Source organism: Talpa occidentalis, unplaced genomic scaffold (genome assembly GCF_014898055.3).
Source record: "Talpa occidentalis isolate TD23 unplaced genomic scaffold, MPIMG_talOcc4v2.1 talOcc4.6, whole genome shotgun sequence".
Classification (NCBI taxonomy): Eukaryota; Metazoa; Chordata; class Mammalia; order Eulipotyphla; family Talpidae; genus Talpa; species Talpa occidentalis.
The window spans coordinates 104,362,388-104,385,903 of NW_023604972.1; the positions used below are offsets into that span (position 1 = coordinate 104,362,388).

General features: G+C 38.6%; 1 protein-coding gene across 5 annotated transcripts in view; it reads right to left on the bottom strand.

Moving 5' to 3' along the window:
* The window catches only part of FAM172A (family with sequence similarity 172 member A), a 433,278-nt gene that overhangs the window by 20,608 nt on the left and 389,154 nt on the right, over positions 1-23,516 (bottom strand). For 3 of the 5 annotated variants that reach the window (XM_054688526.1, XM_054688527.1, XM_054688528.1), the window contains one exon: positions 13,680-14,101. The exons of 1 other annotated variant lie outside the window; for it this stretch is intronic. In XM_054688526.1, coding sequence (XP_054544501.1) covers positions 13,959-14,101 — 143 coding nt within the window. In that variant the 3' untranslated portion in view covers positions 13,680-13,958. Of the gene's footprint in view, positions 1-13,648; positions 14,102-23,516 lie in introns of those variants that run through there. One more of the 5 variants, XM_054688531.1, reaches the window with a different exon arrangement.

Consider the following 23,516-nt stretch of genomic DNA (forward strand, 5'->3'; position numbering starts at 1 on the left):
CCAGTATATATGTACCCTGGATTTCTCCACTCCCCAGTCTTAAAATGAAATCCCAGAAAGGCTGAACAGAAGTACATTAGAAAGCAGACATATTACTGAGATGAACTCTCTTTGTCTTTGGAATTCAGATCGACAGGTTTAAAAGAAAAATATGGGGTTCTTGCCTACACAGAAAGCAGATTATTCTTTACTTTCTTTATATCACAACCCCAGAAGCTCTGTTTTGTTAGTCCAAAATATTCATGTCTTGTTAGTTCCACAGAATATTCATATAATTAGGTAACACCATTCAAACCTAAAAAATGGAAAAAGTGCTGTTTTTCCCCTCAAGCGACAAACTCACAGGGGCTATTTGACAGCATTCTAGCTACCTTTGACTTTTCCCCAGCCAGAGGAAATAGCAAAGATCTGGCGAAGAATAGTTATACTATTTATATTTAGAAGACAGTATTCAGTTTCTATGACCATTTGTGGCTTGTTAAGTAAATCTGTGTCTTATGCCACTCAGAGATAGCTCAGATTGCCTGTCAGGAAACGTCTGGGCAGCCCTGTAAACTCAGAATGACTTCTCAAATCCTGCTGGGTTTTCCCAGCGATGTACTTTCCTCTGCGCTGACGCCCTGGGAGTCATGTCAGCCCAAGGTGAGACTTTCAGGCACTGCTCTTTGTTCGCATCTGGAGTGGAAGGTGCAGTATTAGTTAGACATTGGGCTGGTTTGGGGGTGGGAACAGAAAGGCCGCTTCGTCTAATTAAAGACAATAAGCAACTCTATGAGGAGCTGTCCTGTAGCCTTAGCTTGAGGCAGGAAGGGTCTGTCTCACCTCTAGTTAAGTTTGTTTGAGCTGGTTGGTGGGGCCAAGAGCAGCAACCTGCAGGTAGCGCTGGGCTCAGGTGAGACCGGGCCGTTGGTTAAGTCACAGCAAGTGCATCTCCAAGCCTCCCTTTGCCTCCCAATTCCTGGGTCTCTCAGTGCTGTGTACTTGACTCAGGGGCACTTTGATTCTAACTTTGCTTGCTAGATGGCGCTCGGTGTCTCAGGACCTTCCATTTCAGAATTAAAGCGGCTTTTTAGCACCGTTGTTCTCAACTAGTTGTGGGCATTTGATTAGCACGGTGCTGGTAATGTTATTATTGCCCTTGTTTCTGTCACCCTTGTTCATTTTTTTGATTAAGGTAGTGTTCAGGTGGGAGCTTCCCAGCTTAATCCGTATAATAATAAGATTTCTCGAAACTCTGCACTTGAATTTAGGGCACATTTTAGGCTCCATTACTCGTTCTGATATATTTCAAAAATCACGTTAGTAACTTTTCCCCCAGTAATCTGATTTAGGCTTTAAGGAAGAAGATAAATCAGCAGGTCCAGATGGCTATTTACAATCCTTGAGTTTATCACCAGAGTCCACTACTCACACCACTGCTCCCGTTCCCATTTGAGGGTGAATTAAGCAAATCTAGGAAACTTATTACTTTCACTTGTCATTATGGTATATTATTAATTGATTTTAAAACTTTATACTTTGTTTAAAGGCCCCAAGCTAAAATTCACGTCTACAAAGAGACATGCTTTAGTATTCGTGATAAAAGCCACCACAAAGTTTGTTTCCCATGAAGGCTAATTTGTGGATGTATGTTTATTTTAATCACTTACAGGATTTTTCTCACTGAATTTTTTTTTGGAACTCCTTTGTGTTGAAGCACAAAGAGACAGAAAATCACTAGTTCTAAGTTTCTGGTGGAAAAAAAAATTAAGATGTGTCAAAAGGACCTGTATATTGTTTTGTTTTGTGGAATGAAGATATCACTTTCACGGCACCTACCACTCTCATGCCATTGTGCATCCCTTAAAGAAAAGTCTGCAGGTGAGGAAGGCGAATGAAAAAAAGAAAAACCTCTTTATAGACACTTTACCAACGTTTTGATGAAAGAGTTTAACTTGTTTGTTATTGCTTCTAGGATTTAGAGAACTAATTTGAATAGAAATGTTCCACCTTTGGAAATATCCATAACAACAGAGCTAGGTGGTTTGGAAACCTTTTGTCAAACCTTAGCTGCTTTGGTGAAGAACCCCACGAAGTTTCTCTCTAGGTGTTAGGCTGAAACTAGCAGGCGCTGAAAACCTAAAGCGGAAAATTTACAACTTGATCAGCCCCAGCCACACACCCAAAAACCTGCTACTGGTGCAAACATATGTTCCAGATTAAGTTAAGCAAATGGCTCTCCCTTTCTCAGGGTTGAAAGTTGATCATGAAAATTCAAATTTGAGTAAGTTGTGCTTCTAATGGATCAGCGGATCCTCAGCCGCTTATAAATCCCTCCCAACTGTTTACTCAAGAGGTTTCATATATTTTATTACCTTCTGGAGAGCCTATTTTGCAATTTCCTGCAGATTGAGTCCAATCAGGAATTATCATCCGGGAACACATTATTTTAAAAGTTGGTTAAGTTGAAACTAGGTGTGTTCTTCCCTCTAGAAAGAAAATGGTAGCTCGGTTGTTCTAATGCTGTTTATACTTCTTTGCATATATTCTGATTTTCAAAAGCAGAAATTAAACCATGGAATTTATTTTAAAGTTCCTTTAACGTTTTATTCACCAGAAGAGTAGGTGAGTTTTTATTCACAGCGTGAAACAAAATAAAGGAGTGTTACCAAATCCTTTACTTATGTTAGAAAAGACTAAAATCATGATATTCTTTTAATGGAGGGAACCTTCTTTTGCACCCTCTCTGTGGTCAGCCAGCTATCTCCCAGCTCAATTATTTGAAGACCAGCCTGGCTACTAAGATGTCCTATAAAGAAGTTTAAAATTAACTCCTGACCCTCCCAGATTGCTGGCTCCTTGGGCAAGTTGCCGGGGGATGGAGCCAGGTATCAGATGCCTCCGATCCCTTCCTCTGTCATCGAGGGAGTCCGAAGTCCTCCCTTATTACCTCCCCGTATTAGAATGGCCGCCCAGCAGATTTTAACCGGTATTGTCATGTTGAAGTTTGGTAGTTATTGTTTACAATTTTCCCTTCCCCAGGGGGTCTTGGCAAATATTTAAGGGATTATTGATTTCCAAGAAAACAAATAAAGAAGACTTTTTTAAAATAAAATGAGATACACACTTTTCTTTAACTACATAGGCAGTGTACATTCCTCAAATGGGTGAGAGACAAGACTTATTTTAAAAGACTTTAAAGAAGAAACATTGGTAGGGCAGCAGCAAGTCTATGAAGAGTAGGATTGAAATGAAAAGCTTGGAGAAAAGGGGGAAATGACTTTCTGTGCTGCAAACTGATTTAAAGTAACATCAAACAAGTACAGGTGGCGAATAAACATTGTTGAAGAAATTCCTTTTAAGGGATCTGATAAGTGTCACTCAATGTTTTGATTTACAAAAAAAAAATCAGTTTCTTATACTCCTTTTCTCTATATTTTTCTCTAAGTGATACTGAAATAACCACCCAAGTCTGGAAGTTTCTGATTTACTTAGAATAACGCCAAAAGTCATTCTGAAATGGTGTTAAAAATACACTTTTTAGGTAAGGCATTCCTGATTAATTAATATAGATCATATCTACCTTGCTGTCCAAATTATAAGGGAAACCCCCTGTAAAGGAGATTCCCCAAAACCTGCACTGAGGCAAAAAAAAAAAAAAAGCTAGGAACTCAGGAGTTCAGTAATTCCACCCCAAATTTTCACAACTCCCCTGCACCGACAAAGGACAGTTCCATATCCTCCTTCTCCTCCCCCCCACCCCGACTCGCTTTTCTTGCTCCTGAACCCCTGGAAGGCTAAAATGAAATATTTCATTTATCCAAAGATGAAAGCTCAAATCATAGAATGAGTTCCCAAACAATATACCAACCACAGACATGTAAACATTATAGGCACATTTCAGTAGCGGGGGCAGATTTTGGGGGGGGGTGGGGGAGTTAGTCCAGGACATGCGAGTCGCCAAGTCATTATTATTCAACAGGTCCCCTTTGCAACCCTGCACACTTCAGCTGCCAAACTGGGTTAGCCAACGTGAGTTCTCCCCAGTTTTCATAGGAGGGTTGCACTGTTAGTTTAAATAACTCTCGGCATGACTGGGAGTTTCGCTAGTAGCACAAACTTGTCTTAGTATTTGGGCAACATAGTTCCTGATAGTTGACCGAACTGAGAGGAAAAAAATCATCTCTGGGGAGAATGCAGCTGTGAATTTGCAGACTACAACAAGCTGGGGGGCAAAAGCTGTGTACGCAGTGCTGTATGAGAAAGCAGGGTGCAATAGCCACTGAGACAACAGACAAAATTGTTAGCCCATGAAATAGTTCATATTTGTATGTCTTAAGGAATTGAAATATACAAGAGTTTTGAACCTAAGTTGCTGCTATAATGAAGAATACGTGGAAATTTTTCATTGCAATACTATGTCAAATAGAGAACAATCATATCCTGTTACTGTATACGAGCAATTCTGAAATCAGCTCAATGAAGCTATTTAATAGCAAAGAAATCTCTCTACTTAGGCTTCTCCCCCCTTTTCACCATTCCTGGCTCTTTCTGGTAAAGTTTGAATTCAGTGGGTTTGAAATATTTTTTTTTAACAATCTATCTTCAATAGAAATTTGTTTTTGCCCACCTCACCTGCTCTAAATGTAGTAATTTCATCCTCTCATTCGGTTCAAGAGAGTAGATGACCAAAATAGCTTCCTTAGGGGAAGGAAGAGATTTCATTCAAAGTCCAACAAGTGAGGCGAGTTTCAATAAAGTACGGTGCAAGGAAAATCTTTAAAAACTAGTAATTTAGGAGTGCTAGCTTAAAGGTTGCCAGGGAGTACATGCGATGGAAAAGATACCAAAAGGAAGTGATCTTCCTTTACTGTACTTTGCATAACGCGACAGTGAAAAAGAAATCCAAACAGAAAGGTTTGCTGAAATTTGGAGCTTGGTCTTGAGGTCTGTGAGGAGGAGGAGAGGTGGTGGTGGGTCCTCAGCCAGACGCGCCCCCTTTTTAGTGCTGTCAAATAAGTTGCTGTCAGGCTCTTTAGCGCGCTGCGGGCCAGGCATCCGCTGCACAGCCGCCCCCCTTCAGGCGGTAATTAACCAGTACCTGGGGGTCCCCCCGACCTATCCGACAGCTCCAGCCACGGGCAGCGCCGTGGGACCAAGGGCCCAGTGGGTCTGACGGTTCATCTCCTAGAACACAAGTGTCTCGCGACTGAGACCACCAGCCCAGGGAGAATATGCTTCTAATACAGATCTCTCAAGCCAGAGCCGGAACATATCTGGCTAGATAAAAGTATGGTGGTGAAAAGTTAGCCAAAGAAAAGTTATAGGGGTAAGAATTTCAGCACAGAAATGACTGAACGTGGCGCTAATTTCATCATAAAGTGGATGCAAATTCGGGGAGCAGGCAAATGATGTGACACCTCTGGGGCGCTCTGATAAATGCCGGACATGGAGCAAGGAAGACACCCCTCTCATAAACTGTATACTTTTAAAACCATTGTCGCTTTGGGCGTATATCCTAGGAATTAAAGAGCTGGATTCCTAGGGTGAGGGAGTGGTGGACGAGAGGAGTTAGTGGAGGGTCAGAACTTCGGGGTTCTAGCGGAGGGGAGAGGGCGCTGGGCGCTGTCCATGGTGCTGGGAATACCGCGGCTTGTCTTTCATTCGGCTGTCCCCACACCTCACTCAGGTGTAAAAGGGGACGAGAAAGAAATAACTCCTGCGACTGGGAATTTTTTTCTCACCGCGAATGTGGAAAATACGCGTGTGGATGTAAAATAAAACAGTACTCAAGGAGGGTTGTACTCTATTTCTCAGTCTGTCCTGTTCCGTCAGATAGCAGTATAAACTGTTTTATAGGAGAGTTTTCTCCTTGAGGTTTTCCACATTTCAAAGAAATATAATAATCGATTCTTGGTGTACAAAGTAAAGGGGAAGGCGGGCAGGGAAGGGATGATTTGAGATTTTAAATATATCTAAAATAACTGTCTCCAGATTTTATAGCATATAAAACAGCAAGATTACAAGATTTTTATTGAGAAAGTATTAAAAACGTATAGCTACAATTTCACTTAAATAATTTTCTAAACTCCAAGTTTGCCAGATGCTACAGTTATATTCTTTTGTTAACAAGAACACAGAAGCGAATTACCTATTATAGTCTGCAAATTTGAAATGGCTAGGACTTTATCCTAAGTTCTAAAGTGGTACTCTAACAACTATATTTTCTTAAAACAAATTTAATGTCTTAAAAGACAGGCGAATAGAAAGCAATATCCAGACAGAAATTATTTCAAAATTAGGATTAAAAACTAAATAGAAACATAATCCACCTAGTGGGTGAATCATACTTTTGTGCAAAGATACACATGCTTTTACACATGTATGTAAAAATACATGTTTTTAAATATATCTGGAATCAGGTGACAAAGTTTTGGATAGACTGTAACTTTGGTCAAACTAGAAATGTGGACAAACAAGGAAAGGAAATGATTTAATTGTATTAATCACTTTGACAACTTGAATCCATGTGACAATGAAGAAGGAAAAGGACCAGAATTCAAACAGCTGACACAATGATCAGCAGCAACTGACAGCATCTCATTTGATATTTGATATCAAGCACTGGATCAATATTTGTGAGATCAATGCAATTTTAATGGTTTCATTTGAAACTGTATGAAAGCCAAATTGTGACACCCTGAGCCTGGGTTATTCTTAGAGCTAGTTATTCCAGGGAATGATATTAAGTAATTTACTGAGGCAAAGCAAAGCAACCCACCCCCCCAACTCCAACCCAAAACAAAATCCACCATAGCAATCCATCAATATTTCTTCAGTTAGTAAGACCTGATTACCTAAGTACTTAGAAAAGGTGTGAAGCTTTACTGGGGGGAAAAGCCATTTATTTAATTATGGTTAACAAAACACATAAAGAAAATAAGCCTTTGAAGATTTGGAGGTGCATGAAGATGAACTGAATCAGAGATACCTTTTTGAGGCACAGTGGGATTAGGTGGTACTTGAACAAAAAGAAATGAAAATGATAAAAAGAGAAAATCAAGGCCTTTCAACTATAGGGTCAATCCCCTCATATGTGGAATTCAGTGAGAACTAAACAGATTTCTCTGTGTCTCAGGCAGAGTAGAAATCTGAGAGCCCTATCTGAAACTCCTAACAAGGGTCCAACAAAGGTCATATAGAGAAAAAAAAAGTAATTAGGTACATATATTGCCTATCCCTTTCCTTTTGAGAGTTTTATCTTAAAAATAAAATGCAAATTAATCTAACTCAGAAGCACATAGGTCCTCAGTATATATGTCTGTACTATATAGCAAGTTCCTACTCTCTGTGTGTGCATGTCTTTCCTGCTTAGCAGATATCACTGTTAACTTATTTGCTCACCAACTCATTTTGTTTGATAAAACACTAAACTTGGATTTATTTATTTTACAGATTCAATTTTGAGGAAATTTCACCTACAGGGATCCAAGACCTTCAGTCCAAACAGCAATTTCTGGGGAGATAGATGGGGGTAGTGTAGAGGGAGTATAACTGGGTGAACGTCCCAGTAAGGCCAGTGAGAAGGTGAGATGTGATGATTGTGGCTAGTATTCCTCACAAGCAGATGTTTACATTTTTAGACATAAAGAGAAAGAAAATGTCTTTCATTTGTAATTCAACTTTAATGACAAACTTGGGAGATACTGATTTCTTTTTCTCTTGAAATAATAGGAAGATTTTAGAAGATGCCTGATGCCTGACCAAAAGACCTCTCATCCTTCTTTGGGCTAGAGAATAAAAATACTTAAAAAGTATACAATTCTTTTAAAAAATTTTTCTTCAATTTTTTCTGTTATTTGATGACAGTGACTTGTGAATTTTGAATGATAAACTGTGACTGTGTTATTACAAACAGATTATTTCAAATAAAAGCCATTGTACTATATGCTTTTTGGTGAAATTCATACTTGAATCCTTTTGCAGTAGAATTAAATCATGAACCTAGCATATATTCCTTAAAAGCTTAAGTAAAGGCACATTTTCCAAGATTTTAATAACTTCATAATAGTCACTTTTTGTATATGTCTCTGTGCTCTATTGTATTTCCAGTTTGGCAGACTGCCTACAAACTAAAGACACCAATAGTTTAAATCATTTTTTTCTTTAATAATATAAAGTCAGCCTTACACACAAATACACATATACAGAGAATTTACAGATGCAAATTAACGAGACATTTACAAATATTTGTTACAATGTCTTGCAGAATTTGAACATGAAAAATTTATTTAAAAGAAAGTTTACAGACAATCCTGGTGAGCAACATGTATTGAGTACCTACTGTGTTACAGGCACTGAAAAGACATACACATAACTGTATATGTTGTCTGTTTCTGGTGAAATGGGCATGTGTACTCCATATATGGATAGGGACATGTATGTGTGCATGTGTATGTGTACACATGTGCACACATATATGCATATATACATATTTTTCTATTAGGTCTTTTAAAAAACCCTGAGTTATTTCAAAGGACATGAACTTTATATTCAATTATAGCTAATTTGTACTTCATTTTGGCTAATCATAATCTGACCAATAATTTTTTTCCTCCTAGCATGAAGGACAGTACTTGGAATTTAAGTTTAGTGTTCCAAAAAATACTGCTCTTCTTAAGCCACTTTGAAGTAATGCTAGTGAGTCTAAGATCCAGATCTACATGTTAATCTCTAGTTTTGCCTTCAAACAGAACTCAGTTACAAAGAACTTGGAAAGATTTTGAATCTATTCAGTAGAGGAAAACTCTTTAATTTTCTGAGGAGTAAAAACTCCCCAAGAAACTTCATATAGCTTCTTAGATTTTGCTTAGCATACGTGATAAAACATTGATTGTTGCAGTTTGGTGACCCATGAAATTTGGGGGTTAGTTTTCTCTTCAGACCAGAGCATATAATTATGCAAATAAAGAGCTGTCACTGATCTAGTGAAATACTCACAAACACATGCACTCTGAAATTGGACAGAAAAGTGAAAATGGTTGGTGATGTGATGGTGCCATGGTTTGTTTTCCTGCCAAGTTTCTATCCAAGTTCATTATTCAAATTGTAAACTTTAAAAAGAGACATATCATTCTTGGGGGGGTTGGTTGTCTTTTCATTTCAGATTCTTTGTATTGGTACTGCAGGCTGGCTACAAAGTACAGTTCAACATTATTTTACCTATGACAGTCTCTCATATTACCCGATGGAATACCCTTGGAAGTAAAAGTTGAATGATCTGGAAAGAAAGAGACAGGGTCTCTCCAGATTTCTTTCTAGAAACATGTTTCATGTCTATTTCAAACAGAACTCAACTCCCAACAACACAAAGAATATAGTGAAAGATTTTTCACAAATCTCAAGGCAAAAGACTAGGAAAAGTTGCCTGGAAGGCCTCATGGATTAAATGAAATGTCTATTTTTAAGCTTTTTTACGTTCAAGGGGGAAATGCTGGTCACTGCGTGATATCCACTTAATGGTCAAACTTTCAGGACGATTTTCTCCTATATAGCAATTAAAGCCCACTATATAATATTTGGTGACTTTAACCTTTATGGTTCATTTACAATTACCACTCCTCTAAAACCTTTGTGTTAAGAATTAACAAGAGTTCTTCCATCTAACCATGCTCTTTGGCACTGAGGTCTCCCATTTCCAAAGTTACCATTGCACAGACTGTTGCATAATTTTAGATGTCATGGAGAGTGCCACTGATGAAATGTGAGAAGGCTCATGTCAGACCACTGACTGCTAAAGACATCACTACATGAAAGATCAGTGGTGTGAAACTTTAAAAACATTGATCCAAATGAATCAATTAAATCAACATTCATCCCTCCTAAGTGTGAGGTTTAAAACTATCATTGTTGCTTTTTTTTTTTTTTTACCCTACATAGATTTTGAGATAAACGTTGGAATGCTTTGATGGCAACTTCTATTCTTGAATCTCCGTTAATCGACTTTGTGCTATTTCCCTCTTTTCAACATCTTCCACTTGGTGTACATTCTTTACTTTTAGTACAGTGCATGACAGTTGCAACGCTTTAAATCTAAAACCGCCTAACAAAGCTGACGCTTTAGGTAGGGTAGCTTTAAGCTCTGTGAAGTGTTGATTAAAAAACCTTTCCCAGACTCAAACTGATCTTTTTGGAGATTAATAGAATATTAGATAAAAGGAAGACGAACAATTCAAGAGACTCCCACTCAGTCACTCTATACAAGGAAGGAAGGAAGGAAAGTATTCAATTTTTGAAAGGGAGTACCTCCTGGAGTCTTTTATTTTATATTATTACAGCCCTTAATAAGTAATCATAAAATAACCACCATTATCCTCTTTTTTTTTTTTTTTTTGCCAGCCATAATTCAAAGATGAGAATGTCTCACATTTATTTAAGGACATTTTTCTCCACACAGGCATGGGGCAAGTTTTGGAAAAATTTTTAGACTTTCTGTAATAGTAATCTTCCTAGAATGAATCAAGATTATAGACACCAAAAGGATCCTGTCACTTTAGTTACAAACTATGGTTGTAACAGGAGACAGACATGTTTGGATTGAAACTCCAGATAATCCAGAGAAACATGAAAAAAAATCCAACTTATTAGCACTGATAAAGTTAACATATTTTGTCACCTACACTCTCTCAAAGGAGTTACAGGTTTTCAAGAAGGAAAAGCTGTAAAATAGATGTAAACAAGGTATTTCCAGATTAGATGTAATACCTCAAGGACCTATATAAGGACTTGAGATCAATTTAATTTCACCTGACTCCTTTTGGAAAACACATTTGTTTATGGTGTATTGTATTAAAGCATATTTTATAAAACAACAGTTTAACAACAGGCTTAAATTTCCTTGTAGCTAAGGAAATATTTGAGATACTAGAACAAATGTCTTTAAAAAAAAATGTAAGCTTTGTGAAAGGTCCACGCCCAATAATGACTCAAATAAGACAGGTTATTACCTTACAGCAACAACAGTTAAGTAGCAATAGGTTTAAAATATTGATGAATGCTGTTTCCATCATTCTTTTTAAGTTTCTGTGTTTATTAACCTTTACATAGATGGTGAGTAAATGAACTTCTGAGCAAAAATAATACGCCAGTGCTTGCTGGGAAAATTGTTTTTATTTTAAAATGGTAAACAGAAATATATAATAGATAGGAAACTCCTGTGCTTCACTTTTTTTTTTCCCTTTGTATAAACAACAACGCAGTCCAGGTCGAAGCACAAGAGGAGAAACTTGAGAAAATAACAATTATTACAAGTAGATTCCCCCCACCCCTTCAAATATGCATGAAAACTTACAATGACTGGCTAGGCATCTTTAGAAAGCTCCAAAGTCAATATCTGATTTTTTTAAGTTGTAATGACTCTTTTGAATCTTTGATTTATCGACAACCCTTTGCTTCCCATTTTACTTGCTCTAAGATCTGAGTATATAATTAAAAAAAAAAAAACAACACACATCCTAACTTACACACCTAAAAAACCTGTCTAAATAAACCAAACAGGGAGATCAGAGCAGAAATATTATTAACACTTGTCGCCTCCAAGCAGGCGGGCTACTAACAACTGCTTGTTGTTACTTCAGGAAAATTGAGGTGAATGATATTATTACGTTTATACCAACAGACCCATAATCAACAGGTTAAAAAATCTTACTTTACAAGGAATCTTATCAGTTACCAGCTGGAGGTCTGGAATGGTTAGCCTAGATCTCTCCAGGTTGCTACAGCTCAGATCCACAAGTAGAAATTACATTTATACAACTTAAGTTTGCAAATAGCTCTCTATAGATAGTTAAACAAGGCCTAAACCAAGGTAGTTTAAAAATATTATAGGCAATTAAACAATGACTTATTCTTGTTATAAAGAAAGGTTTTTTTTTTTTTTAAAAAAGAGAAGCGATAAAACTGAAGAGAACTGATCTGATGTATAAGCTGAGCATATTTACTTTGCTCTAATTTAGCTGCAGAAGCTTCACAAATTTTGTACTGCACAAATGATGATTTAAAAAATTGTAATAAAATCAGTTTTCTGCGAACCTCTTCATGTACTGAAAACACCACTTAAATTATAGTACTTTGAGAAATATATTCCATCCACATCAATTCTCAAATCCTCTCAAAGGAAGGTACCGTTACTTCACACAGTTCGACATTTCTAAAATAGAAAAGACTGCAGACAAACGTGCTTGACATTGTTGGGATAATACAGTTTAAGCTATCCAGGAGCTGAAGAAGATGATGTTTTGATTTTTCTTGAGTTGGTTCTGCTACAGTAACATCAAAAGATGTAGATATGACCACTGAAAAAAGGTCCATTTAATTTGCCATCATTAAAACTATAAGAACTAATTAATGTACTTGTATTGTATACCAAACATAGATATGATATTATCAGTTTTAAAACCTGCTGAAATGGGTTAATAATATAAAACATCTATCCATGAGATGGTTATTTGAAATTATTTTTCTGAGGAGACAGTCTAAGTCATTTTGGATACATATTTCATGTCCTCAAGTAAGGCAGGCATATTAATTGTTGCATACACTTTAAAAAAGGATGAAAAAATATTAAATTCAGATCCTCATCTATCAGAAACAGTATCTTCCCTAGGTAATTAAATTCTTCAAGTAATTAAGACTGATATTGTTTAGATTTAATACTTGAATTTCAAAGTCAGCAAAATCTAACTTATTTTACCTCTTAGAATTCACAGTGTTGACCAGATCTTAGCTGGATAAAACACTCAATTGTTGAAACTGTAGGGCAAATCCTTATAGTGGACGTGGACTACTAAAAACTAAACAAACCATTGGACTGAGAGGAGAAAATCTTTCACATCAGGTCTTCCCCTTGAAAACTAAAAATTTTAGCCCCACTTAGTATTTCAGAAGGAAGAGGCTCGAGCACACAGGTTTATTTTCCTGATGACAAATAAAAACTCTATCTCTAGAGGGTCTAACTCAACATAGATCATTCTAGTTAGGAAGAACAAAAACAAACTTTCTCTTCATGAAGGTTTACAAAGCAAAACGTATGTTATCTAAATCACAGTGCTACTCAATACACATCATGTATTTTAAAAGTTTCAATTCTAATGATAAAGTTAGAAATTCCATTGAAAATGGGACCTTTCACACCAACTCTATAAAGATTTGTTCGACATGACGTTTTGCTTCAAACCACCTCTTTTGAAATCAGAGACCTGTGTAAAAAAATCTCATATTCAACTGCCAAAGATGGTCAGTGGTTCAGTGGACGCGGCTTTTTTTAGATTTTTATACAGAGTTTTTCTGCCAGTCACGAAATAAAAACACAGTTAAGGAGAGGCAATCTGCACTCCCTTAACTACAGAGTATTATCATGGCATGTTCTGAATTTAAATTTGGATGGGGGGGTGTCCTTAAAAAAAAAAAAAAGAGGCATAAGACGGCCTCAGGCAAGAATCTACTTAAAATGAAACTCTGGAGTGCAGAATAAAAGTTTGCTTCTGTTCCGAGAAGAGAAATGGACATGATTGGGGGGAGGGGAGGGAGCGGCGGCTGCGCTGCAGCGGGCGGTAGGACCGCGCAGACACCGCTCGCCCCCGCGCCGGCTCGGGCTCCGTCAGGGCAATTAGAGCCGCGCGGGCCGCCGCCGGGCAGGGCGCTGTCAGCCGTCATCTGCGCGCTGACGGGCAGCGCGCACCCGGGCTCAGCCCGCAGGAAGCACGACCAGTGAACCCATATTGCTTTGACAGTTGCACTCATCTAGAAATAATGCAAAACGCTATTTAGATGTATATATCACGACCCTGTGCTCTAGGAAGAAAACAATCTAATGAGGGGCTGGGAGTCTGCTCGCCGCCGACGAGCAGTTGGGAGACGTGCGGACGCGTGTTCGAGTGTGGCTCCGTGGCTTCCCCTCCCCCGTCTCGCTCGCGCTCCTCTTACAGCTCTTCGTGCTTTATTCTGTGCGAGCGCCGCGTCAGGGCCGGCTTGAGGGAGCTGGTCTTGGCCTCAGAGGCTTCGGTAAAGAATTTGAAAATAGACGGGAAGCTCTTCCAGGAAGTGAGCTCATGACGGTCGGTACCTGCAGAGAGCACAGAAGCGATTACGAGGTGGCCTGCTCGGAGGCGGCTCAGGGGGGGCGGTGGGAGGGGGCGACGCGGCCGGGCCCAGCCAGGCACCGGCGCGCGTCCTCCGGCGCCCGAGGTCGGTCCCGCGCGCGCCCCGCCCCGGGGTCCAGGCTCCCGGCACACCTGTACCTGCGGCTTCGCTCGGCTCCGGGGCTGGGCAGGCGGCGTGCGCCAAATCCGCTCTCTGCAGGCGGTGCCCGGGGCGGGGATCCAGCACCCCGTCCCCACAGCGAGGACTTGGCCGGGACGTTCCCCCGGGGTCGCCCGAGGCGCGACCAGGCGGCTCCCGGGGCCTCAGCCCCTCCGGGCCAATGGAGGCGCGCGGCGGGAAGGGCCACTCCCTCTCCCGCCAGGAAACCACCCACTTCTGCACACTCCGCAGGCGCGCGCCCATGCGCCCGTGCGCGCGCGCGGGTTGGTTTCCCCTGCGCGCGGAATCGGGCTTTCATCCCCACCCAGAGCACCCTCGTTTCTTCGTTCCCCGAAAGAAAAAAACAACGGGATTTTTCTCCCTCTCCCGGAAGCGCTGCTGTTAGACAGGATGGCCTCAGCGAGGTCACTGCGACCGAATTATACGGGATGCATAATGAAGGACCAGATTCAAAATTGACGATGCTTGCAGTGTCCCAGCAAAGTACATTTTTACAGATTTCAGCTGACAATTTTAGAAAGACTTCAAAATGTTTCAAAGCCGTGACTACTAAAAGAGCATCTGGTTTGGTCTGGAGGGATTCAATTGAGGGAATGCACGTTTAGTTGTCAATTTATGTATTATTTTATTTTACTAAGCTTCCTTCTGTGGCTTCAATTTTACCCTGAAGTACGATATTTTAAAATCAAACCTACTCTCAATTAACACAAGCAGCAAATACTATTGATGTAGAAATAAGAACCGATGAGGAAATGGGTGTGTTTCTGATTGCTGTGATAGTTGTATCATTTTGCCGGTAGCTTTCTAACGTAAATTTTTAATTAAAAATAAAAATAAGAAGACTCTCCCATAAAAATAATGAGTGACTAGCTTTGAAACAGTTGAAATCTGTTCCTAGATCACTCAATTATGCAGATAGTGCCTGGAAGTCTCTGATTCAGGGCCTCTGTCTGATACTTTAACATTGTTAATGATAATTCTTTCGTCTGTAATAGTAGGTCATTGCTATGGTTACTCTACAATGGTGCAACACTTTGCTTTCCCCTTCAGCTATTCGCTGAGACCTGGTAACCACATTTGTTGCCTAGCAACGGTTTTGTGACAGTATCACAATCTGGGAGTTACAACAATAAGGATGCTATGGCTGCGGTCGGCCAGAGAGCAGAAGGCTACAGTCTGTGCCTGTGACTTAGCTATGGGAATTGGCCCTGCTGGAGAATCCCTCTATAGGTGCCTTCATAAGGATGCTCTCTATCCTCTTCTCTGCAGACTGGTCTTGTGAACCTGCATTTGGAGCTAAGATCCAGTACCTAAGTCACATCCTTGAGAAATATCCTTCAACACTACTGTATTCAGTCTGAAAAATAAGGTCATTTTCTACTTGCTCATTCATTTTGGGCAAAATTCAATGTTATTTAATGGAAAAGAGATGAGTGTAGGTTTATCCTGGCAAATCCTAAAGTGCCTGAGTGGATATGGACAAGTCTTAATAGAATTCCCAGGGAAAAATTATGTATATCTCTGCCTGCATCAAGATGTGTGGAATTCTAAGTTCAGTTCTTTAAAATACATGTAACATCTAGATATTTATTATTATTATTCAAATTTTCAGATTTATTCAGATAACCATCTTTTAAAAATTCGTTTAAATGTGGAGGCATTTATATTCTCCAGACTCAAGTAAGCATTTCTAGATATGCTGAGACATCCCTACTTCAAATAATATTTTGTGGGTATATCTAGAAGTGGGTGTACCTGGGTTTCTGGATATGTTTATGAAATGCCTATTTCTATAGTACTTGAAATTCTAGTTTTATTTCAATAATGACTAACAATTACACTTATAATGGCCAGATATTTAAAAATCAATTATATTTTTCCTTTTTGAAAGACTATTCTTAGATCATACTACATGGTAAACACCCATCCTCAAACACAATAAGCCAAAAAAAAAAAGGTGTTAATTGTCTCTTTTCCTTCTCATTTCCCATGCTTCCAGGCTCATTTGGCATTTCCTCCACAGTGATCACACTTACACTTACTAGTGTTACCAAGGCTATGATCAATTTGTAAGCTTTCTCAGGGATCTCTTCTCATAATTCCTCCCACCCCTTGAAAACCAATTCAATCTATGAATCTAGAGGGACCTAAGAGTCAATGGTCTGAAGCAATTTTAACTCCTTTATTTTTCCTTTCCTGGTGACAATCTTTCTGAGGGATGAACAAATTTCCCTGGTGATAAAATCACTACAAAGGCTTTTTTAGTTTTAGCTTATGATGACTCTCTGCTTGATTAATCCTGGGCTGAAAAGACCAAAGTCCCTGAGTTATCTGAGTACCTGCACTGGCTCTCAACATTCACCCTCGCAGTTTTCAAGCACTAATAATGAGAATATGCGCTCAATTAGAGGAAGGAAAATTACTAGGAGTAAAAGTAATAAGCGAGGTGGACAGGAAGCAGAATTTCAGAGAACAGATTGGGAAAGGGTGAGTTCTCCCTAAACTAAGGAGTGATAATCTGAACATTATTTTTTAAATGGATTTCTTTCCTAAACTTTTTTTAAACTTTTTTTATTTTTATATTCCCCATACAATTGCACCCCCCTTATTTTCACCCCAATCCCTCCTTTCCCTGCCCCCCATAGTGTGTACTTCTCTAAACTTTTAAAAGTAGATTTTTAATAATCTTAAAATAGAATCTGAAAATTAGGTAATTATATGTCCATCAAGGGCTATATATGCATATTTCAAGATCATATTTGGAAATAGTTTTGAAAACAGAGGGCCAAAGTTCAATGATAATATTTACAAATTAGGGCCTCCTGGTGGCGCAAGGGGTTTAGTCTCAGCACTATGAAGCTACAGGCAGCCACTGCAGCATTAGTTTAATCCCTGGCCAGGGAGCAACCCACATGGCACAGCAGACCTCTCCTGTCTCGCCCACTGCTGCCCTCAGCAGTGTATTTCAGTAGATCTGCCTGTTCTGCTCCCCACTTTGTCGTTGGTGAATTCTCCCACATCCCACATCTCTGGCCTATACCCCAGTTCTTATATGCATAAATAAAATCTTTAAAAAGTATTTACAAAATAAGGGACCAGGAAAAAGAATAACTATAAGAAAGAAAAAATCAAAATCAACAAATAACTATAAACCAGAGACACACTATGGGGGGGCGGGGAAAGGAGGGTATGGGGACAAAATAAGGGGGGTGCAATTGTATGGGGAATACTCAAAAAAAGTATTTACAAATTAATATGAATATCTATCCATAACAATGCATAGAGAATGGAAAAATTTGGGGCTGTCTTTCTAGTACTTAAAACACACATTACTTTGTGGGGAAATTATTCCTCAGGACAGAGACACCAGGGCCTTACATTATCTACTCATCAAAGGATATAAAAAAATGTTTAGATGAAGCAAAAAGGTGATCATTTATTGACAAGCTGCAATGATGTGTAGGTAACATGGAGACTGGTCCACTTAGAACTAACCATGTTAATTAAAGGAGATAAACATGGTTTTATAGTTGGGGCCTGATACTTCCTCTACCATTACTTTATCCTTAGTAAAAATGCCTTTTTTTAAATGGGACTGTGCATTTTTCTCTATTTTTCAAGCCTTTATTTTCCTTCTAGAGAGGTTCTCATGATGTAGGAAATAAAAGGTTTTGCACATTAAATACCTGCCATGTTCCCAGGGAATGAGTTTTGTATTCTTTTTTTTTTTTTTTTTTTTTTTAATTTTCTAGAGGCATGTCTTATTTATTTATTTATTTATTATTTGTTTGTTTGTTTTGGTTTATACATGCACTGGGTACAGTCAGAAGCGCGGGAGGGTGAGAGAATTCACCAGAGCCAGAGCGGGGAGCAGAGCAGGCAGAAGGACCGAAGTACACTGCTGAGGGGAGCAGCGGGCAGCAGGAGAGGTCTGCTCGCCATGTGGGACCCTCCTCCGGTGGCCGGGGAGCAGCCGGGGATCGAACCGGCTGCAGAGGCTGCAGGCAGCTTCGCAACCCAGCGCTCAACCGCTGCTCCACCGGGGAGGCCCGAGTTTTGTATTCTTTTGGGCTGGCAGACATGTTCTTATTGGATAATTCATTTGGGGAGCAAATTCAGTTTCACAATCTATAAATGCACTTAGTATCAAAATAAAATATAAAGGATCTCAATGATTCATTACAATTACCTTTGCCCAGTCTCAATCAGTGGTTCCTAATGGGGTTGGAGTGGCCTCCTGGGGCATTTGGGAAATCTGTAGTATTATTTTTGGTGGTCAAGCTGCTTGAAAGGAGCTATTGGCATTTTGTGGAGAAGGCCATGTATGGTGCACATCCTGAAATTAGAAGGGCAGTCTAGCAGGTGAAAAAATATTTGCAGCCTGCATGGTTTTCAAATGTACTATCACTTACTCAAGTAGCTGAAAAATCTGTTTACAATTGCATGCACCTAGAATTTAGATCTGTTTAACAAATAAACTCAAAGTACATTTTGTATGATTTTAATATACACTGAATTTCCCAGGGATGCATCTGCCTAGTACATTGAAGGGGTTTTGTACTTTATTTGGTTCAGAATATAACCTAAAGTAGTTTACCATATGAGTAAAATCCCATCACTGATGGTATCTGTCCATGGTACTTGAATCACGATAAGTAGCTTGCCTTTGTAGCTGTTTAATTCATGGTGATTCTAGTCATAGGACCAAGTAAGTGTCTGCCCTCTTTATTATGCATTTTCATGTAGATATTCCTGAGTACTTTGAATAGTGATAATCCTTTAATTTTTTATGAGATGCTTTCCTTTTATTCCTTCCATGTGTTAACTTGAACAATATAATTTCTAGATTCATTCATTAATTCATTCATGTATGTATTATATTTTTGAGATAACTGTAGATTCATATGCAGTTTTAAGAAATAACAGAGACCCTATGTCCATTTATAATTTTCCCTAATGGTAACATCTTGTAAAACCATAGCATGATATGACAAACAGGATATTGACAGTGTTACAGTTAGGATACATTTCCACTATTAAAAAAAAAATTCAGTCATGATACCCTTTTATAGTTATACCCAGTTCCCTTTTACCTCTAACCCTTCCTTAAATCCTGTGAACCATAAATCTGTTCTCCATTTCTATAATTTTTTCATTTCAAGAAGGTTATATAAATGGTATACAGTATGTAACCTTTCTGAATTGGCTTTTTTTTTTTCATTCAGTTTAATTCTCTAGAGATTTAACAAGGTTGTATGTATCAATAGTTTTTTCCTTTGCATTTTTAAAATATTTATTTATTTATGCATACAAGAACCAGGGTACAGGCCAGAGGTGCAGGGGGTGAGAGGATTCACCAGAGACAGAGTGGGGAACAGAATAGGCAGATTGATTGAAATACACTGCTGAAGGGAGCAGCAGGTGAGTCAGGAGAGGTCTGCTGTGCCATGTGGGCTGCTCCCTAGCCAGGGATCAAAGTTGTGCTGCAGTGGCTGCGGACAGCTTCATAGGTTGCGTCTTAACCCCTTGCACCACTAGGGAGGCCCTCAATAGTTTTTTCTTTAGCAATTTTGTAGTTAGGTAGATTATGTTATCTCTAGAATCTATTTCAGAATAGTAAAAACACCATATAGTATTTGTTATAATAGAAATATTAGAAAATGAAGGGTCAGTTTAAATAACAATAGTTATTTTTTATCATACTAGAGATAAAACTTCCTTATTACCTGAACCGTAAGCTAAACTATCTCTTTTATCCTTATAGAGTAGAAAATACCTTTTCTATTTTCCTTTGTGTTTCTTCCACAAGCACTATTCATCAATGAAATTATTCTTTGTGAAAGAACCAAAAGGCAGGGGGTGGGGATCTTCCAATTAAAACATTGCACAGAAAATTTATCTTTCACCTATCACTTGTTTTTAAAAAAATGAGATATAGTAAATTTCAAAGCAGCAAGGATAGCACAAATAGTCAAAAGCATTAGAAACTTTAAGTATGAAGGATGAGATTATAAATCATGAAATTGAATAGCTAAAATGTGTCATTTATTTTCCCAAAAGACTGTATCTTTAAGAAAAAAGTGATTTGGAATGGAGAAAGAGGGAGGCTACATTTATGTAAAAGCATTTAGAAATTAAACAAAAAATGGCTGGAAATATTGAGAGTTAAATGCTAAAAAGGAATAGGGTAAGACAGATGAAAACATTGTTATATTTTCTGTGTGGTATATTCTCCTTACTTTCTTCCTGTGATGACTGCAGTCCAAGTATTTCTTTTAAGTCTGCCTTGTCACAATCTTATTCACTTGATCTTAGTGCTTAGATTTTTTTTTTTGGGGGGGGGGCTGTGTGTGTGGGGAAACTGCCAGAGTATGCTACTCAGTTAGCAGCCAAAATCCTGATGTTTACTTTGGCAGATAGACTACTCTTGAAGCTGTACCTCATTCTATGTGGTAGATGTCTTAAATTATTTGTAAATATAATTTCTGTAAATAGAATATTTTAAAAAGTACGTTATTTACTCCTTCAGTGAATCTTTTAATAAAGTGAAGAATTCTATGGGGAAAGTAAATGAGCACTCTAAATGATATTACACACAGTCACCCCCCCACACCCCCCCCACACCCATATCAGATTTATCACAGACGAGGTTTACTGGTATAATATGATGGGTAGTCTGTGTAAATTCTCACCAAAGATATAATTTAGAAGAATTTCTTGGTCAATCATTCACTATTCTAATTATTACCAGTCACTTTACTTAACATGGTCCTAGATCAAAAGGTCATGGAAAAATTTCAATAATCTATGCATAATTTACATTTTAGGGTCTGGTATAGAATAGGAATATAATTGTTCACAAAGTTACCTTTGAATATGAAAGATCATTTAAAAAAAATCTTTGTTTCAGGGGGGAAAAAAGCTATCATGTGCCTCTACCCTCTCAATGACAACCTGGTCCCAACAAAAGAATTTGTTTTTTAAAGTAAAAGGTAATGAATACATTTTATAAGCCTCCTATGATAAAGGAAGAAAGAAAGAAAAAAACCCTAGAAAGATATGAAACACATTAATATTAACAGCATAAATGTCTATGATACTTTCAAAATGACAAGGCTTGATTTTAAAAATTGATCTTTAACAAGAAAAAGAAATATGGGCAATTAGGAAGTAATGAAGACCCTGTCAATATAGCTATGTTGATAATAACAGGTAAGGGAATTCTTGAGAAAATCTAATATATAAAAATCAGGAGGTCTATAATATGCATTATTGAGCCCCACAGGGATTAACTAATGAATTTATGAGCTTACCAGCAGTTATTTTTAGAAAGTTATAAAGAATTAGAGAAACACCAGAGCACTGAGAAATAATGTGCCTTCTAAAAAGAAATAAAATATAACTACTAAAATTCATTTTAAAATGAATTCTAGAGTTTCTAAGGAGAACATCATTAAAAAAAAATAAAATTCAAACTTACCAATATTTAGAGACAGGCTAATAGAGACTTTCCAAGTCAGAAGGCAGAAGTGTGAAATTCAGCCACACTGGGGGGCAGTAAATGGAGTGGGGCAGGTGTGCTCACCGAGACTATGGCAGGGAAATGCCAAGTGCGCTCAGAGAACTTGCTGCATTGCCTTGTGAAATTACCAGAAGGGGAGTCATGGGGGCAGGGGTAGGCAGTCAGCTTAAGACCCAAGGAGGTCAATGCCGGGAAGTTAACTTACTCTTGAGGCAGAGTAGAGGGCTTGTAGAAGCTGTGGGTCTCTGACATTGAAACTGGCAGACCTGTCTAATCAACCTTCTCCTAACCAATTAAAAAAAAAAAAAGGACCCATTTTTATTGTTTCATTTGTCTATCAAACTGGTATAGAAGTGTTTTCTTAAGTTTTAATTCTTTTTTTTTTAAGATTTATTTTTTTATTTTTGTTTATACAAGCACTGGGTACAGTCAGAAGCGCGGGAGGGTAAGAGAATTCTCCAGAGCCAGAGCGGGAAGCAGAGCAGGCAGAAGGACCGAAGTACACTGCTGAGGGGAGCAGTGGGAGGCAGGAGAGGTCTGCACGCCATGTGGGACCCTCCTGGGGAGCAGCCGGGATTCGAACCGGTGGGCAGCTTTGCAACCCAGCGCTCAACCGCTGCGCCACCGGGAAGGCCCTAGTTTTAATTCTTGTCTCACATACTACTCTCACTGTTGTCACAAGGCCTACTCTGCTGGGAAACATTGTTTTCCTTATAAATTTGAGCCCAGGTATTAGCAAAAGCTCCCTTCTTCTGGTTTCCCATTGTCATTTTCAAAAGTAACTACCAGATTGGTGAGAATATAAAGCACTAAACGAGTGAATGAAAAGAATCATAACACAGTTATTTCTAAAAGTACAGGTTTCTGATTCTATTGTTCTCAGCATAATCAGTTAGAAGCTTCAGTGGGTATCATTCTAAAATAATTCTAAGTGGGTTGGTGCAACTTTACAGATAACACCTCAAGCTTCCCTTTCTCCCAGTTTCTCTGTTTGGTACCAATGGATAATCCAAACTGGATTGCCAGTCTGGCTAATAACTGTGTGTGTGTGGGTATGAGAGGGGGGGCAGGTGAAAGGGTGGAGGGGAGAGGGAAAGAGAGAGGGGGAGCAAGGGAGAGTAACTGAGTGATAATAGATTGAGAGATAAGGAGGAAAGTGTGAGAGATAATGAACTGCAAAAGACTTTTGTTATTAAACAAAACAAAACAAAGCCATTTACTAGTTCAAATACCTGAATCTTTATGGTCTTTCTTTTTCTATTAAAAAACTGTATGTTACTCTAAGGGAGATATTCTGTGGGCAGATGGTTGTTTCAGAACTCCTGTGATTAATTAATTTATATATTTATACATGCATTTTTTTGTATGCCAGGCACTATGTCTTGGGGCTATGGATGCAGTGGTGAACAAGACATAAAGGATCTGTTCTTGTAGTATATCTGCTAGTGGGGATGAAAGGCAGTAAACAAACCAACAAACATGACAATTTCACAGTTAAAAGCACTATGAAAAAAACACAATAGGCTGATGTGAAGATAATGAGGAGGAAGTAGTAGAAAGAGGAAAGTTAGTTATCAATTTATATTGGATGGAAAAGACTTTTGACCTCAGATAGAATGGCGAAGAGTCAGCTGAAGAGTGCTACAGGTGAAGTTCTAGAAGAATCAATGCAGGGGCTCTGAGGAGAGAAAAAACT